This window comes from Saccoglossus kowalevskii, chromosome 10 (assembly GCF_978046115.1).
Source record: "Saccoglossus kowalevskii chromosome 10, keSacKowa6.1, whole genome shotgun sequence".
Classification (NCBI taxonomy): Eukaryota; Metazoa; Hemichordata; class Enteropneusta; family Harrimaniidae; genus Saccoglossus; species Saccoglossus kowalevskii.
The window spans coordinates 9,962,491-9,982,839 of NC_140650.1; the positions used below are offsets into that span (position 1 = coordinate 9,962,491).

A 20,349-nucleotide genomic window follows, 5' to 3' on the forward strand; every position below is an offset into this window, starting at 1 on the left:
GTCATACTATTTATTTTTGTTAGCTTATGTACACTACTTGTCAGTGCGGGACGTCGTGCCCGTATAATTGTATTTTACTTTATATAGGTGGGATCAATCATCGGGGGACTTGAATAGTTAATTAAAATCATATGACGAATGTTGACCACTGACGTTCTGTCAGACTTTCCCCGGCCTGAACACGCCCACTCTTTGCCTTGCCGGTGTGCATTTCATGCCTCGATTTGACTAACAGTATACAGTCGACCTTGTAGTAACTAAACTCGTGGCATTGTCGCCGAACGTGTCTTCGTCATTACACCAAACGTCAGAACGAAAGTGTTATCCGTTGTTTTGAAGCCTGCTATTGCTGACGATACCTTGTAGCTATAAGATGGGAGACAACAAAGTGAGTATGAACTCGTTGGTAACTCATAGTTATGTTTCTTTTATAATGTTTAGGCATTTTTTTTATAGTTTAACTCTCTCAGGTGGGCTGCTGTACTATCTCACTGCATTCTTGAAGACCGTGACGGAAGAGTAAGTCGGAAGAAGACTTGAGTATTATTTCGTTAGCGTGGGGGAGGCAGGGGCGTTAATCCGAAAAGCATCGTCTGTTCTTGTTTGTTGCTTGTTTGGTCCTGGGAAAGTTTTGGGATCGTATAGTAGGTCTATGTCTTTAAGAATAGTAATCACAGTAAATGTGTAGAGGCAGTGGCTTCTTATAACCCACGTATTATTATTATTTATTTAGTTACCCTAATTTTGTCTATATCGCAAGGGCGTAATAATGCTATCTATGGACTCTAGATGGGTGTGTCACCGTGTACTGAGTTCAGTCAGCCCCATTAACGTCGTGTAACCATGGAACTTACGAGTTAGTTCCATGGTGTAACGCTACTATGTCACCGAACTGATTGCACTATCGGTTTGCTTAACAGTAACACTGATTAAAGAATATGCTGTTGGCAAACTTTGTCCGGAATGTTGAAAATAGCTTTGTTCTCACAATTTATGTCTAATGTCTTTGTACATGTGTATGTCATTAGGTATCTGTAAACATTTCAATCATTTTTATGATATTTGTTTTTTAAAAGGTAAATAAGGCAAAGGAAACTGTTCATTGGTTGGAGGAGCATGTAAATACCATACTTGTACATGCATGTACCACTTAGAATCCAGGGTACTCTGCTCCAAAATTGTGTTTTAGGGGGGGGGGGGGTGTATGTTTAGCCAAACATCCCTTCAAAAAAGTATGCAAATGACAATTTTATTTCACCATGTTCCAGATTGAAGAGAATATTACGTCTTTTTGGGTGAAATTGCAAAATTAGTAGTGTTGTCATTTATTTTCACATTACTTTACAATACATACATTTTATTCCAATATTAATTATGTACCAGCATTTACGTTGTTAAAATTATTAGGGTCTGTGGTGACACCAACAAAGTCAAAATCTTCATAATTTATTGTCAAATGTGTTTGTTTATAAGCATGTTTCCCCATGATGTTTTCTTGCACGCTTTGACCTGCAGCAACAGCTTTTGATCTGATAGGTCAAGTCTGTTTATATCCAATCAGAATGCTGTGTTTTAACATTGCAATTGCCTGGGAATAATACAGTACGTTAAGTGAATCATCAATGTTCAAGTATGATCTGTTGCATTTCACTAAAAAAATGCATGATTTTAAAAACAAAAACAAAAAAAATGGTAATTAGAAAGTTTTGTAACTGAATAGTTTCACAACACATTCCTGGCGGTCAATATTCACACTATATCATATAAGTTTTATTACCGTTATTCAAAAAACAATGATAAAAGAACAAGGTTTATGACTGGACAGTCATTTTTAAGGAACATTTTGGAGGGAGTGGGTGCATAATCAAACGTGAACCCAGAATAGAAATGCTTAGTTGAACATGGGTTCTAAGTCATTCAAGTTATTGTACACGTTTGTTTGTCAGGTAAAACATAACATCTACATTTAAATAACACTGTCTGAAATTCCTTGAGCTCACATTTGAACAGCACTGTAGAACAATTGCATTTTAACCTATGGGATAAGTACACATGGTTCTGGATTGTATGGTTTAAAAATGATAAACTATTAATGACTTGACAATTAATTTTCTTATTATAGTAAGACTGACTTTTATGTTGCCAATGGAGATACGGTATTGGTTACATAGTAACAACACACCCTGAAACCTTGCTGCGAGTCAGCAGTAATTTTATTTCTGAAGTTTTTTGGGTGACCCACATTTAGCAAAGCAACCCAACCAGCAGTATTGTTAATTCGATGGTAAGCTGCTATCACTATTTTGTTTGCAAAACAGTGAGATATATATTACAATACTGCTGGTTGGGTTGCTTTTTCATTCACTATGATAAACTATGATTCTCAGTTAAGGTGTATTTCCCTGGCTAAATATGGTAGAAATCTCATTTTTTAACTGCTTATGCATTTAACTGGTGGTACTAAATAGTAATCCAGTGAGGTACTTTTGTGAAAACAACATCACAGTGGGACAAGCTTAAAGCATTATTGAATCCAATAACTACAATGGAATATTTTTACAATCTTTACTCATAGAGTTATAGATATGTTTATGGTGAAACTCTAACCTTATATTCGATTTTAATAAAGATATGTCATTATTAGAAAGGTACATGTATGTCAACTAAAATGTTCTCTAAAAATAATCTTTTTGTTGCACTCTCAATTAATTATCAATTTCAATTATTATCAAAGAATTTTGTTTTAATAATTTTGCCCAAGTTGCACATAAATTTGTCAAATTATTATTAACCTTGAACTCTTTTGCAAGATGATCAGAAATGGATATCAGCTAGTTTTCCTTCTTTTGCATTGTTATGACAAACAAATCCAGCTTTGAAGAAATTATTCAAATATTGATTTATCTAAAGTAGTGATAATAATGGCATGGTCGCCTCCATGTATACCTTGCATTACTACATGTACTTACACTGAGCTATTTTAGCATTGAAGATTACATATACAAACATGAAACACAAGATTCTAACTTCAACTGCATATGAGCAGACACTCTACCAGTTAACCACAACACACTGTCATGTAGTACATGTATACATTATTTGACATTGATAAACCCAAATGAATTACAAGTCTGTGTTTGAGAAAATGTTTTTGTATTACTGTAAAATACTTTATTTTAGCTGGAATTAATTTTCACTGAAAAGACTTTTCGGGTGTTTTGTATGGAGTTTATTTTCATTGATTTTTGACGAGTTGAATGTAAAATATAGGAAAAAAAAGTATATTCGCTGGATTTTATTTTCACTGAATCATTCCTTCAGTGAAAATAGCGAAATTTAATTCCAAGCGAAAATAAAGTATTATACAGTATAGAGATGCACTGTAGGTAAGAACACATGTTGGGAAAAATGTCAAGGACCTGTACAATATAGTAAGGTAGCCAATTAAATGCACTGTATCAATGAACAAATAGATGTGGGTTGGAAAGGGTGGGTTTTTTGTTTTTGTACATACAGTTTGTATAATAGTAAAAGGATGTATGGAGGGAAGGGGCATGTACCGGCACATGTGGGAAACAAAGATAGCTAAATTGGGAAACTCTAGGAATATGTACCTACTGCACTATGAGATATTAGTTTTATTGGCATTATATATGTAGAATAACTAATTTATAGTTTGAATATTTCTGGCAATTCACACATATTCAAAACACATTCAAATCAAGCTACATAATTTACGCAATTAAAATTCCCTTACTTAGATAAATCTCACATAAATTATTCAATAAACAAGTCATTGAAAATGACACAGTCAGTTCTCTTTGTGCTCATCATATTAAAGTGGAGGGGTTGTCGCGAGTTTGTCCTTGAAACTTGAGTCCCAAGTGGTGTATACAACAGATTGTTTATTTACATCACGTGTTGCGTGACTACCCCTCTAGTTTGAGACATGGCAAAGAAAAACATGGATCACAAGTGAAAGCATGTCCGAGTTATCACATTTTAAACAAACAAGATGGCCGTCAGTCGACCATATTTGATCAAATCACAAATTGAATTGACATCTATCCATTTATGACATACTAAATATCAATGAAAATGATACATGGGTGACAGAGATATAGTAATATGGCCAAAAATAAAAACTGTCGTTATTCGGGCATCTTTGATCTGATTATGAAACAAAGTGACATGTATGATGTATGTGCCAAATACGAATGAAAATGGTACATAAATCTTCGAAATATAGTAGTAGCAGCCATCCTTGATCCGATTTTGAAACAAATTGTCAAGGACATGTATCCTAACATGTATAAAGTACCGTAAAATCTGTATTAGAAGCCGCATCCCTAATAGAAGTCGCATCCATTCTATTTGAATAATTGAGAACCAAAAATTCATCATTTCTTATGTGTAGATGCTCTAATAGAAGCCGCATCCCCTCTGTTGCTTTGTACCATTTTAATAGAAGCCGCGGCTTCTAATACAGATTTTACAGTATGTGCCAAATTTGAATAAAAACTGAAAAAGCATGTCCAAGATACCACATTTAAAAAAAACAAGATGGCTGCCAGTCAGCCATTTTGAATTGAACCGCTAAACCACTGCAAGTGTATATGTCCCACATAAAGTACTAGACACATGCAAAGAATGAACAGAATCTGTCCAAAGGATTCTGAAATAAGACTCCGAAGGGACGGACGGAAAGAGACCGAATTATAAGTCCTCGTTTTCGAACTCCGTTTTATAATAATCTTTATTAACACCGTAAAGAAAATTTGGTTTACACATTACATGTAATAAATTTTTTTTATCACAGTACAACAAAATAAGTTAAAATAAATAAAATGTCTACCAGTAATACATATGCTATCAACATAAAATTTAAAATGTAGATAATAATAAAGATTTAATCTGCAAGAGATTTTCTTTTTTCCAATGCTGTTTGTATGTAGTATATTATTCCAAGTATACATTGCTTGTTTGTGTTGTTCGTAATGTACATGAACCTTTGTGTACAATCTGATTAAAATCTGATGTAGTGTGCGGGCTTTAATTATTTTAGCTATAAACTTATTTTAATTTTATTTTTCATTACTTTTGTTATTAATGCCCTTTTATTTTATTATTTTACTTTGATTTTTTTTAAATTCCGCCCTACCTACATCTGATCTGACGCCTATGTAAGTCCCGTTCAAATCTCGCGTAAGTAACAGCCAATCACAGACCCCCTTTTATACAGGCTGTCGGTTGCTTACTTTTCAGTGTATACGGGCAATCTATCTATACATTATATTTTGCCCACTTGAATAAACCATTAATAGAAAATTGCTAGTATATTTTTATTTGCAAAAGAAATTCCACAGCATTTTACAATTTTTGTCATTACATTGAATATGTTTTTCACTTCCAACAAATGTGTACACTTCCAGATACATCTTCGCCAGCCAAGGTTCGTTCATTCAGTCATCGCTTCAATTTTACATCACTGAGCATAATTATCTAGAATGGAAGCAAAAAAATAAGTAAATCGTAATGATTAGAACACTGTAAACAGCTATAGTAAACAATGCAAACTGATTTTAAATTGTATAGCGGTCACCGGCCCACGGCATCGACGCAGAAAATTGGAGCAAAATAATATTTCCTGATCAATTGCGATGTGTTCCAAATAAAAAAAATATTTTATTCCAGTCCAAATCAGCTCAATTACTTTAATAAAGAGTTATTGTATAATGTACAAAACATTGATACAATTTGATGAATATTTACAGCTATGGCTTCAATACCGGAGACGATTTTGGCCCGATCGTCAACAAAACATCACCTGTCTCCAGGGCAGGCGACTGGAAAAAGACACCGGTGTTCGGTCGAACCGGTGGAAACAAAATCGTCACTCCCAGAATAACTATGCAAAATAAGGATCGAACCATTCGAGCCACAATATTAACATAAAAATGACTTTCGTTGCATTTTACAATGATAAACTTACCGAAAAGCCGTGTCATTCCCCGGTTGTCATTCTCGGTCGCTAACGTCTGTATAATCCGCCATTTTATTTGAGTCTGTTTGCTACCTGACGTCATCATGTGCACTATAGAATGAGGTCTGTGATTCGTTGACTAAAATCGTCGATAGTGGGTCTCGTTGAAATCTCGTTACATAGGCATCGGCTCAGATGTAGGTAGGGCGGAATTAAAAAAATCACAAAATCAAAGTAAAATAATAAAATAAAAGGGCATTAATAACAAATATAATAAAAAATAAAATAAAAATAAGTTTAGAGCCAAAATAATTAAAGCCCCGTACACTACATCAGATTTTAATCGGATTGCTTTGTGTACTGCTGACTGAATCAAATTTCTCCATATGAGAAAACAAGGAGTACAGATTTCTCTGTTTAACTGTATATAGTGGACATTGTGTGATAATGAATATATCTATGCCTCCCAAATAGTATTGCTGAAGTTCCCTTATTTACCGGTATCAAACATTGACATAAGCATGCCTCTTTGCCCATTCCAATTACTAAATACATGAATATATATAGTATTTTGCTCTATAAGAGTAATGAATCCACTTCTGTTATATCCATGGGGCATACATTAGGTTGACTATGATTCAAAACTTGTGTATTTCCATTGAAAATGTATATTTGTAATAGATAGTAATGTGGTGGAAACATCTTGTATATACATAGTTTAGTAATACGTACATTTGTACATCTCTGTTTTGACTGACTATATCGTAGTCAACAGTAAATGCATTAAACTGGTATTCTTTTATAGGGCTATCAATGGTGTGCAGTATATTTGAAGTAAAGACAATTGGTGTCAAGATTATTTTGTTGCAAGCAAACTAATATTTTGGTAATTTTTAACTTTCTCAGCAGGGAAAATGGGTTAATGTCGGCGGACAATGGAAGGCACGACGACAGTCTTCGATTGATAAATTCGGGGTATTTCTTTCTCTTCTTCTTATTCTCATCTTTCCACTTCCACTGTGATGCTTTTACAAATATTTCTGTTGCAGTCATGGATGCTTTTGCTGCGTGTTGTTGCCATGGTGATTTCAGTTGCTATAAATATCATGCCTACTGTAGCTAAATAGACAGTATTGAAAAACAGCTGCTGCAATTTATTTCATATTGCGTATATTATATTATGTTTTTATCCGTATGTTACTGAACATATCCGATAATATCACAATATTATGCTGCATTGGACCTCGAACAGTTCCTATTCAGAACGTTTACATTCATGCAATTCTCAGTTTTGTTGGAGTCTGCATTCATGGCTTTATTTTTGTGATCACACCAACTGCTTTCCCAGAGTTATTACATCTTAAATTGCACTCTGAGATTATTCGTACTTTGTTAAGCGTATTGGAACTATTATGTGAAATATTAGTTTTTTAAATTTGTGCAAATTGTGGCATATATAAACTTGTAATTTTGAATGACATTTAGCATGTCCACAGTCCCTCTACAGAGACTGTGGCATGTCTGAATGTTGGTGTTAGTCATTTGATATTTTGAAACATGTTTTGCCTCACAAAGACTTGCCTCTATTCTGCAGTAGTTTAGGACATCGATAATTCCAGGGAATCCTGAAAAAAAAATGCTCAGTTTGAGGATTCCAATAAAGATTTAGGAATAATCCCAGAGTGCAACTGTAAAGGGCATCTGTGTTCAAATATGACTAAAGTTTTACATCTCATGAGTGACTGTATATTTAAGCGTTCATTTGTGGCGATAATCACTCAGTTCCGTATGTTGCATATTTCCCTGCGTCACTATGAATGGAAGATTATGTGACATAGTGCATGTAGATGAGTCCACTATTAACACATGGTCTGCTGAAAATCACCACTCATAGCATAGCCAATAATAATGATATATTATGGTGTCAGCTGACAATATGTTATGGACAGAACTATCTTTATAATATACATGTACTATACTATACCATGAATATACCAAGTGTCACTCTATATAAAAATAACATGTTCATTGGGTGCTGCTTAATTGAATGTCAGTGAGAAATAGGTCAATTTTTATGTGGCAGTTAATAGCTCCTAAAATAGTTAGCGATTGCCAGCACTGATATGCATGCAGCGTGGCAGTGGGTCATTATTTGGATCTAGAATGAAGGTGGCACTTCTCACCTCGTCTCTACTAGGTAATTTTTAAAACTGCAGAGGGAGGCTGAATCTGGCTGGACTTGAGTGTAGCAATGAATTTGTGCCATGATCAAATATCTCCTTAATAATGTATTTTTAGATATTTTGATATGAATGCTAGTAACATAAGTCTACTTGCTATTCACTCAAAACAGATTATTTCTGGTTGTTAATGTTTACTGGATTAAGATTTTAATTATTTATATAAGGATTTATAAGGTGAGGGTATGCAACTGGTGGTGTATGCATTGAAAATACAAAATCACAAGAATCATCAATTTCCAGAAATACTAAATTAATGCAAATGCAGCTTTTATCTCAGACTGCATTTGGTGTCTTTGTATGCTTATTTATAAAGTGTGTATTACAGGTGGTTTGTCTCTTTAAACATGCCAATAATATCTCATTTATGTTAGTGCAATCAAACGTCCACTGCATTTTGTAATACTACTGATAAAAATATGACACCCTACATTACAAATCACTGTACCTAAAAATAGGATTTGCTTACCTTTTATAAATATTATCTTTACGATATATTTTAATTATTGTCAGTATTGTACCTTTAGATTTTCCTAATGACAAGTGGATTTGATTGATTGATTTACTAGTCGACTAGACTGGGTTATGTAAACCCCATTTATCACCACCTATCAGATGTTTGTCATGTCTATACAGGCGTGTCAGTCCAGGTACCTAATGGTACAAGTTATTGCATGGAGCAATTCTCCTTAAAGTTGCATTGCCAATCAGTAAAATCTGTAAAGAAAAAAAAAATAAACTCGCCCTGTATGCATTATGCAAAGGATTTGGATGTTGCACATGAAATCAACTCCAACAGAATCCTGAAATCATATTTAGAAACACTATGTAAAGCAACCTTGAGTGATTACAACTATGACAATTATAGTCAGCAGTGTGGCGATCAGGTCTCGCCCACTCATAGCAATGGCCAATGCAACCTTGTACTGCCTGAGTGCATACTTGGAGATATTCGTATTATAAACTTATTATTAATATGATACAATTGCTGATAAATTGGTTTAATATGGAGTGGCAAATTCTGTTGTTTTTAGTGCTAAATGTATAATAATGAACTTTAGTTATAATCAGTAATGTACTTGCCGATTCAGGTCTGTCATATGAAGGGTCAACTCAATGAAATTTACAAAAGAAATTAATTGCCTATTTATAAGGGATTTGCCAATACATGGTTTAACCAGGGTAGTGAGTATGGCATGTGTAGGTAAATAACTACTCTAGATTTGGAATCTAAAAACATTCCCTGGAATTATAACTCGATCTTCAAATTGCAATGAAATCAGATTTTAAACGGGTCCTTACTTCTTTTTGCATACCCGTCATTCAATAAATATTGAGCAGATATACAAGACCTCCACATTGAAAACAGAGTCTGCATACATCGTAGGTAAACATGGTATTTCAAAAAAAGTTTCATTTATTTTACACTACGGGATTAAGAGAAAATGTATATGGCAACATATTACTACACACTTACTATATATAAATTCACCAACCAATATCACAACAAACATGGTTGGTTTTACTCTATATACTCTCAATGGTATGCTAATATAAAATTAGGTTGGTCTAAACTTGAACTGACTGTCCAAAGATGTATACTGCCCTCTATGTTGAAGCAATCTCATAGACTGGAGAATTTCATGATGTGCTTTTTTCATCCATGGGTGGAATCTCATTTTTAAAATAATTCACATACAACTAAACATTTCCTTCCAGTTAACCCATCAATGATTACGACACATGGTGTCATCCAGAAAGATTGAATTATTCTTACTATTGTTTATTTTTCTGTACTTAGCTTGAGACTATACTGGAGTGTATGCATCTGAATAAAGATCAATTGAAAAGTGTCAAAGATAGACTACATATAGAGATGATGAAAGGTCTTGGTAAAGCTAGTCATGCTAATGCTAGAGTTAAGATGTATCCAACATATGTGAGATCTACTCCCGATGGTACAGGTGAGAATCAGAGATTTTAGCTGTTCATACATTGTACTAATTGACAAACGCACATATTTTTCAGGTATTTTCACGTTTAATTTTATGATTGTCATTTTTTTAAGTAAGGATACCTCGGCGTCATGCTCCCTATGAAAGATTAAGATTTGGATATTGAACTATGAAAAAGAAATTCAAGTTAAAAATTAAGTCATTCAAAATATTTTGGATTCAAACTTGGTACCTATATGTAAAGAACTTTGTCTATCATTTTCAAAATTGGTAACCATGAATATGTCAGTAACAATATAACGTGATTTATATATTTTAGAGAGAGGTGATTTTCTCGCCCTGGATCTTGGTGGCAGTAACTTCCGTGTGTTGTACATTAAGATTGGTGAAAAAGTAGAACAATTCAGTGAAGTTTACAAGCTAACCAAAGAGCTGATGGAAGGCACTGGTGAAAAGGTGAGAATTAATGAAGATTACTTTATTTTCGCTTGGAATTAATTTTCGCTATTTTCGCTGAAGGAATAATTCAGTGAAAATAAAATCCAACGAATATACCTTTTTTCCTATATTTTACATTCAGTGAAAATAAAATCCATACAAAACACTCAAAAAGTCTATTCAGCGAAAATCAATTCCAGCTAAAATAAAGTATTTCACAGTATTCTTTATTTATTGACTCTGCCCACCAAGTCTTTTATATATGCATATCTATTCTGTTTTGCTCTGTGCATATTAAAACCAAATTATTATTATGTCATAGGTATACGTGATTCCCCTTAAATACTGTTTCCTAACCAATGATTCTTAGATTTATAGGGGCTAGGATATGTGTCAGTGTAAGGCCTGCTTATTGCAATTGAGAGGGCCACCCACAGAATTCACTGTGACAGTATGGGAAATAACCCTTTGATTGGAAGTATTACCAACTTATTCATTATGCTTAACAAATCCTTCTCTTGTACTGATGCTTTTTTTTTACTAAAAACTCAACATGTTTAGACATTGACACATGCATGTAAAATTAAATAAATGTTAAAACATTATGTGCATTGATATTGTTTTATAACATAGCTTTAGTGATTGGATTAGTCCCCATTTACCTAGAAGTACTTCTCCTTTATCAAAGTGCCAATCCAAATCTTTTAACCATCTGGCCTAACTCTGACAATGAAAGTTGTTACTTATGCATACTTGCATATTAGAAGCACATCACCAATAGAAATGCATGTAAAACAAAAGTCACATGTATTGCATACTGAATCATTAAAATATTGATTATTTTAACTATAGAAACCTCTCTACAGTTTAGGTAAGCCCATGTGCTACTGATAAGAGTAAATATGCTATATGTTACACATGTTGGTTTATTGCTTGATTGCTTGGTTGTAGGTTTGGAATGCAATGTAAAACGGAATGCCATTATACTGATATAATTATCCAATTGTATTTTTTTTTTTTTTGCAGTTATTTGATTACATCGCAGAGTGTCTTGCTAATTTCATTGGAAAACAGGGATTGAAGGACAGAGCACTTCCACTTGGATTCACATTTTCGTTTCCGTGTCAACAAAAAGGTTTGGCATCAGGTGAGGATTGGTCAAACTAATACATGTGAATTTGGTGGTTGTCTAGCAATGTACAAAATATGATTATTCATGGCAAATATTCTCTGCTATCCCTCTTACATGGACATGATGCTGGTTAAAGTTATTCCTTTAATAGGAAACAAGTACATTATAAGTTTGTTTTTCTTTGCTAGCCACTCTGACAATGTGGACTAAAGGTTTCAAAGCCTCAGGAGTGGAAGGTAAAGACGTTTGTGTACTTCTGTATGAAGCTGTCAAACGTAGAGGGGTAAGCTTTTTACATTGTTCATGATATGAAGTAATCAGTGTCAATCATCTTATGTCTTTTATGAACGTGTAGACATATTCATATGCATCATAATACATGGACAAGTTTTTAGTGCATGATGGTATAGGTAGAAATTACTGGATTGGGTTTGTCTGTGCATTCTTTGTATTAGGGAACATTTATGCTGTGCATGATTATTATAATGAAAGAACAAGTAAGACCCTGGTATTACCGGGTGGTCAAGGTTCTAGTATAATCTGTTGTTGGACCAAGTGGTCAAGATTCTAGTATCATCTCTTGTTGGACCAAGTGGTCAAGATTCTAGTATCATCTCTTGTTGGACCAAGTGGTCAAGATTCTAGTGTCATCTCTTGTTGGACCAAGTGGTCAAGATTCTAGTATCATCTCTTGTTGGACCAAGTGGTCAAGATTCTAGTGTCATCTCTTGTTGGACCAAGTGGTCAAGATTCTAGTATCATCTCTTGTTGGACCAAGTGGTCAAAATTCTAGTATCATCTCTTGTTGGACCAAGTGGTCAAGATTCTAGTATCATCTCTTGTTGGACCAAGTGGTCAAGATTCTAGTGTCATCTGTTGTTGACCCAAGTGGTCAAAATTTTAGTATCATATGTTATTGACCCAAGTGGTCAAGATTTTAGTATCGTATGTTATTGGACCAAGTGGTCAAAGTTCTAGTATCATCTGTTGTTGAACCAAGTGGTCAATATTTTAGTATCATATGTTATTGGACCAAGTGGTCAAGGTTCTAGTATCATCTGTTATTGGACCAAGTGGTCAAGGTTCTAGTATCATATGTTGTTGGACCAAGTGGTCAAAGTTCTAGTGTCATCTGTTGTTGAACCAAGTGGTCAAGGTTCTAGTATCATCTGTTGTTGAACCAAGTGGTCAATATTTTAGTATCATATGTTATTGGACCAAGTGGTCAAGGTTCTAGTATCATCTGTTATTGGACCAAGTGGTCAAGGTTCTAGTATCATATGTTATTGGACCAAGTGGTCAAAGTTCTAGTGTCATCTGTTGTTGAACCAAGTGGTCAAGGTTCTAGTATCATCTGTTAATTGTTGAACCAAGTGGTCAATATTTTAGTATCATCTGTTGTTGAACCAAGTGGTCAATATTTTAGTATCATATGTTATTGGACCAAGTGGTCAAGGTTCTAGTATCATATGTTGTTGGTCCAAGCGGTGGTGACCTTTGGTGCTGTCATCATGTTTTTACATGATTTGGTATTCTTTCATAGGCTAAAGGTTAAGATATGCAAATTTATTGTTGGCGGAACAGGAATTGTATATAGTAAAAGTTTTGGTAGAGAAGCAGAGAAAAAAATAGAGGCATCTGGGGTAACAAACTTTTCTATTGTGAGACGTATTGTGGTTGGGGGGGGGGGGCTACATGTGAGTACATAATGTTGGCTAAAGAATTCCTTTCCATAGTGGATTCAAATTGATTGACACAAAGAATTTTTCAATAAATTTTATGACACAATTCTAAATTATACTGCTTTGTGACCCGATAATAGTGCAGAATCAGTGTTTTTTTGCTATTCATTTTCAGGATATTTTACTTGATGTGATTGCAGTGGTCAATGATACAACTGGAACACTCATGTCTTGTGCGCATGCATTTCCTGATTGTGTTGTAGGTCTCATACTTGGTAAGTTACCAGGCATTGCCAATAAACATCTCATAAAAACAAATAAAAAAAATTTAACGAACCACATATTTTCAAAACTAACCCAAATAAAATAAAAATGACATTGTGGGCAGTTGGTTATATGGCTAGAATAGACCTTTTTGAGGATAGCATTGCTTTCAGCCAAACTGGTAAATTATGATGAATTGTGGGTATTTTTTTCAGACAAACTAGTGCAAGCAATAACAAACACATTAGACTTTCCCCAAAATGTACCCATACACTTTTATAATAGAACAGTAATTTGGCTGTAATAGCATTATCCTCATAAAGTGAGTTAGCAAGTCATTATATTGCCTATTGTGGCTGATTATTTCACGTCCTGAAACTGACTGGCGCATAGTGTAGAAAGACATAAACCTGGAACTTGTGTGACAAGCACAAACTATATTCTGAAACGTACAGACAACACGAGACGATCATGTACAAAAGTGCTTCTTGTCAAATGCTTTCTTTTTATTCATGAACCAAATGTAATATTATAAGGAAATAGTCCAATTTAACTACTCAGATGATACATAATGTCATGGCATTTAGGATTTAGAAATGAAAACTATTTTTTTATAACATTTGATTAGTTCTTAATTTTCAATGAATATATTTTGTTTGTTTCAAAAGGAACTGGTACCAATGCATGCTATATTGAAAAACTTGAGAATGTTGAAACCTGGGATGGTGACACTGATCCCCCTAAGCAAGTGTTAATTAACATGGAATGGGGTGCATTTGGTGATGATGGAGTACTTGATGACTTGAGAACAGAGTATGACGAGTCAATTGATAAGAAAACACACAATGTGGGAAAACAAAAGTGAGTACACAAATTCCTATTTTTGGTGAGATGGCTTGTTGATTATTAACCACCAAAAGACATATGTGTTTCAGAATATACCGTAGTTTGTGCCTGTCACACATGTTCCGGGGTAGCCCTGCGTACTGTGCTGTGTGTACGGGGACGCGTTCGGTTGATAGATGTCCCCACCACAGCCCTGCGTACCTCCATAGACAAAGTCCGGGACTTTGAAAAATATAATTTTTTTAATGAAATAATATGCCCAGGTACCAAAAATGATGATCGATCACTAGATATATTCAGAACTCCCAGTTCGGAGTCCAATTGTGGATGAAATTGGCTACTTTGCCTTAAAAACAAACACATACTCTTGCTTGAATGAAATTAAAAATGGCGACGTTTGGTGGATAATTCCTCCGGTACCTACGCGTTTACATTTTGTCCGTCTTTACTAGTCATTTTTTAAAGACATTTCAGTTTCATATAACTATCGTCATTTCAACCGATTTCGGCTGGGAAACTACTTATTTTTAACTTGCGCACCAATTACAGTGCGCTCCCGGACTTTGTCTATGGAGGTACGCAGGGCTGTGGTGGGGACATCTATCAACCAAACGCGTCCCCGTACACACAGCACTGTACACAGGGCTAGTTCCGGGGCTGTGTCGTACGTTCTACACAATGAATCAGTCAGCTTCAGAATGTTAAAACAATCAGTCACACTAGCTTGCTAGCTTTAAGCTGGATTAAAAATAGCTTAAAGCTTGCTTTCAAAACTGCAACATGCATAACCTAAATATGTCTCATAATAGTAATGACAATTATACTAATAAATAAAAAAAAATATAAGCACTTGTGGCCAGGCAATCTTCCTGCATACATTTTCATGCATCAGCATAACAGCAAAAACTATGGAAAGAAATTGTGCCTACAATTAAACAGTGCTGACCAGTGTGTACACTTTTTCCATGATCTGATCTTTTATTAACACACCCAAAATATCATGTAACAAACACAATTTCTGAATGTATATTACCAGTGTGTGGTGTCAAATAACACAATCTTAGTTTTCTCCATCCAAACACAATGATTCCAAACTAGTTGGCCATACTCAATTTCAAAATTTAGAACTGATGACACAAGTTAGTTGTAAAGCTGTGAACAGCAGCCAACTATGGGGTTTCCTGTTAGTTGAAAATAACAGGTATTACATCTTTTATCAACAGTCAATCAGTTCTATATATTTGCGATTTTGAAAAACAAAAAAATAAACATCGATTTTATCGATTTTCAAAATAATATTATTTTTTTTATAAATCACTATGATATTCTAGTTTTACATGTATTACTGCAATGACTCGAGTGTTAGAACTGAGACCCTGGATGTACAATTCACTGGCGTTTGCACTTTTGCTATTTTAACATTTTACTGTCTTTTATTTCCATACCAATATTACTAATAGGCATTTCTAGTAGGTGACAATGCACACTGCAATCGCAATGATATTCTTTATCAACGTGGAATGAAAACATCGTTACATTGATCGCGAAGAAGGAAACCTTGTGTTTACATTCCGACCTATTCAGGATTACAATCTGGTAAACTATGATCAAAATCATTTTCTATGACTAAATGAATATATGAACACAAATAAATCATGAAACTATGGAGCTCCATGATGAAACTAACCTGAGTATGAGGCATTTTTGGCAGCTCGATGATAGTCTCGTTTTGTCTCGTAAACTGATAAAAGCCATGCTTCTGTCAGTATAAGTAGTATCCAAAGAAAATGCCAAAGATTAATCGTAGTAAATCCAAAACTGGATAATCTAGGGATTACAAAGCTACTAATATCACCAACAAGCAGCCTCTCGACTGAGATAGCTCCGCTGTTAGCAATGCACATTTCAATTAAAGAACAGAAGATATCATTAGAAAAAGAACAATATGCATAGTATCAATGCAATGGGACTTGCTGTTTTCAACAAGAATTCAAAAATATCATTTTTGACCATAAATGATTGTGGTTTTTAACAAGAAGAAAATATTACCACATGTAGTACCTATATGTGTAATATCAAAGCAATTGGACTTGCTTGGATATGATCATGAAATGAACAAATCTGAGAGAGGTCTACCCAAGGTACAAATACACCAAGTATCAAAGCATTCAGGCTTGTAGTTTTCAAGAAGAAGTCGAAAAAGTAAAACATTGACACGAACGAGGACGGACAATCACTCATATGATAAGCTCCGCTCAACAAAGTCAACAGCAGAGCTAAAAAACCATGCGTCTTGGGTGGATTTACATTTCGTAACAACGCTCAACGCGATCGAGTCTGTCATCTATTGAGTTGCTATTGTGAACTTCCTAGAATAATGGGAACTGACTCATAACAAAGCACCGAAAGAACGTAGGTTGAATCAGTAATGATCGGGAGGAGTCGGTTAGTTGTGTACCACTGGTGATTCCACTGGTTATGAACTGTTTTCTCACTATCCACGCATTTTCACAAGCCCAAATATCTCTTGATAGACTCTATATAGTTCTAACAAATTAAATTAAAAAATTAAAATTTTTTATGAAAATGCAAAGCTAGCTGATAGCCAGTATGCAAATAGAAAATAATGCAGTCCTGTAAAGCATGAAAACTGTCATACTATAAAGTTATTTTGAGAATACCTCAAAGTATGCACGAAGACATACAGCTGGAATATCGACCGATGTGGGGCGGAAGTCGATGCGCGACATACTGTCTGAGTGCATACTTTGAGGTATTCTCGTAATAACCTTAGTATTATACATCTTTTCCTTCCAAGAATACACCATGGGAATGCCAAAATTCAAAATGTTAAGAACAGTGTCAGCGAACTTCTTTGTATGAAGTCCGGTCAAACTCGGGTGGCAGCTATGTTTGTTTTTATCATTAGAGGACGCTTACGTGTGTAATCATTCCATATTTGGAATTCGCACTTCCTAATATGGTAGGATGAAAATACCCTGTAAAATATTGCAAAATTACGGCACGCTTTAACTTGTGGGGTTATATTGACAGATGTATAATAATGTATTTTATTTGTAGTTTCTCTGGTATTGTAGGAATATCTATAGTGAACTGATTTTTAAGCTTATCGTGACTGCATACACACCATGTAGTAACTAAATCAAATATCTTTTGTTTTATCAACAGATTTGAAAAGATGATTTCTGGGATGTATCTTGGTGAATTAGTTCGTCAAATTCTTGTGAAATTAGCTGAAAACCATGTTTTATTTGATGGTAAAACAACTGAGGCGTTAAGGAATTCATGGAAGTTTGAGACAGCTAATCTTTCACAGATTGAGGGGTAAGTTAAGTGTTGCCAGGGCAACCGCTTCACTAGACAAATCCTGTAATTTACTCATCCCGTATTGCCACCTTCTGAAGTGCATGCTCAGTTCAGAGGCCCATTCTTTGTAAACATTTATTCATAAATATTAATGGACTATTCTCACATTAAAATCTTAGACACGCCTGGACGGATCACATTCAGAATTTCACACGTACATATGCATTTTATTTCACAATTTGATTGGAAAAAAACAACAAAAACATTTTAATGTTTAAACTTCATCAATATCAATCAGTCATGTATGGATGGATGGATTGATTGATTATGTTCAAACTTAATTGGTACATACACATACATCTGACATGCATGTACTGAGACCTTGATGCACAGCATTTTGTTTTTTCAAACCGGATTCAAAATGGTGGCCATTTTGTTTTAAGAGTGCTGTTCCTGACTCATTATCTCTGACATGCCTTGACCAATCAATCATGTTCAAACTTTATATATACATCATGTCACACATATGTTTGAATCAAGGGGATTACCATTTTGGCAGATCAGGAATATTGTTTAATATTCATTGTCTGACAACTATTGCTAAAGCGTATTTATTGTTTCTTTACTTTCAGAGATACAAGTCCAGATTATAAAGTATGCAGAAAACTCATGAAAGATCATGGTCTTGAGATAACTGACCAAGGTTGTAAAATCGTGAAAGCTGTGTGTGCTGCAGTGTCATCTCGTGCTGCACAGCTAGCCGCAGCTGGTATTGCTGCTGTTGCCTGCCAGGTCGGAAAAAGTGATGTCACATGCGGGGTGGATGGATCTCTGTACAGAAAGCACCCCAGGTTCCACGACATCATGACAGCCACAATCAAACAGTTGGCTCCTGGTGTTAATGTCAAATTTGTTCTTTCGGAAGATGGCAGTGGCAAAGGAGCAGCATTAGTAGCGGCTGTCGCTCATACACTAAAGAGCAAGACAAAAGCAGAATAGCATATGTACACAAGACCTGTAATATCTATTTGTGCCTTTCACTTCATATTACCATTTTGTACAGTAGTTAGCTGTGGGGCTATAGCTCTTCTTGTGTCAGCCTTTAGTCTATGGGAAGAATCATGGCTCTTCTTGTGTCAGCCTTTGTGATGGTATTGTCTATGGGAAGAATCATGGCTCTTCTTGTGTCAGCCTTTAGTCTATGTGATGGTATTGTCTATGGGAGGAACCATAGCCATTCTGTTACCATAAAAATTCAATATCAAAAAATAACAACTTTAAGAACACCAGAAATTACTTAAAAAAAACCATTACAAAGACAAAAGACCAACACAAGATTAGCTATAAGTATATTGAATATGGGCGAACTGGGCATCACATTTTTTTGTTTAAATTGATTTGCATACCGGGTAATTATTGATTAGGACTGTAGTCAATCAACTTTTTTCAATTATGTAATATGTATAGAAATATATAAAATATGCATAGATAGAAAAATAGTTTGCCAAGTTGGACAATTATTTCAGGGAATTATTTCCATAAAGAATTTTTGAATATCACTCACATCACTCACTAAGGATTGTTAAACTGGCAGCCAGCTCAGTGTGTACAGCAGCATCCGCTGTCATTTATTCCGGACAACATTCAAAATCTTTAAAAACATACAAGTATTCTAAGCAGTCAAATTGACTGCACATATGTACAGTTCTTGTACCAGATATATCAGGAAGGGGGATGTTTTCATTGTACGTAATTTAGTTTTCAGAATAAATGATTAGTATATATTACCTTAATTTTGTAGTAATTATGTCGCAAAGTCACATGAGCAAAAATGTTTAATTTAGCCTCCAAAATACCCACGTTTTTTTGTTTAGAACAGTTTGGCTGAATGAACGATTGATATAGTTTCTGCTTTGGCTCGCCTTTATCCTGAAAATCCAGTGTATATATGAAATAAACTGAATGGCAATCTTCTAATAACAGTGAATATACAGTTACAAAAGTATGGGATAACGCAGAGACTTTTTTTTATTGCAAGTTGTAGGGCATTCTCTTATTTAAAATCTAGCCACCTTCCCCCAACACCATTTATAGATGTAGATAATATATTTTTTTAATGAGCAGGCTTTCTGTCAGAGTTGTAAGCCTTAGTAAAAATTTGGCCAGTGTTGCATGTATAAAATTGTGTTATTTTGTTTTTTTAATTAGTCTATTGGGAAATTTCAAAGTGTAGTGGTAAGACCTTTGCTTTGCACATGGAAGAATGAGAGATCAAATCCATTGCTAGAAACTAGAATTTGTACGTGTCTTTCTTCCTTCGATTAAATGTTGTCAATAGAGGATACCACATTTTGTTCAATAACTTGCATACTAGAACTGTTCGCGAGTTTCCCCATAATAAAGAGTGTGCTGGTACTAAGAACCAGGTTGATTGGGAAATTCATGATATATTTAATATTAACATGTTTGTTTCTGTGTTGCT

At 34.7% G+C, this 20,349-nt stretch overlaps 1 protein-coding gene and 1 long non-coding RNA gene across 2 annotated transcripts; one reads left to right on the forward strand and one right to left on the reverse strand.

Annotated features, from left to right (window-relative positions):
- The first annotated feature begins 41 nt into the window (after positions 1-41).
- LOC100367443 (hexokinase-1-like) lies at positions 42-20,163 on the forward strand. Its single transcript, XM_002740475.4, has 9 exons — positions 42-388; positions 10,025-10,187; positions 10,498-10,634; positions 11,643-11,763; positions 11,937-12,031; positions 13,606-13,705; positions 14,363-14,555; positions 17,730-17,885; positions 18,500-20,163. Exons 1-9 carry the CDS (start codon positions 374-376, stop codon positions 18,864-18,866), a joined length of 1,347 nt encoding a protein of 448 aa, XP_002740521.1. The 5' UTR covers positions 42-373; the 3' UTR covers positions 18,867-20,163.
- LOC146737854 (uncharacterized) lies at positions 5,329-6,213 on the reverse strand. The gene is made up of 2 exons (XR_014930698.1): positions 5,993-6,213; positions 5,329-5,502 (listed from the first exon to the last, which is right to left on the reverse strand). It is a non-coding gene; the product is annotated as an uncharacterized LOC146737854 (long non-coding RNA).
- Positions 20,164-20,349: the final 186 nt, after the last annotated feature.

Excerpts from the sequence above, each read along its gene's own strand:
- LOC100367443 (XM_002740475.4), top strand. Across the intron at positions 10,188-10,497 it reads ATCTACTCCCGATGGTACAG|AGAGAGGTGATTTTCTCGCC; the intron begins GTGAGAATCAGA and ends TATATATTTTAG. Across the intron at positions 12,032-13,605 it reads AAGCTGTCAAACGTAGAGGG|GATATTTTACTTGATGTGAT; the intron begins GTAAGCTTTTTA and ends ATTCATTTTCAG.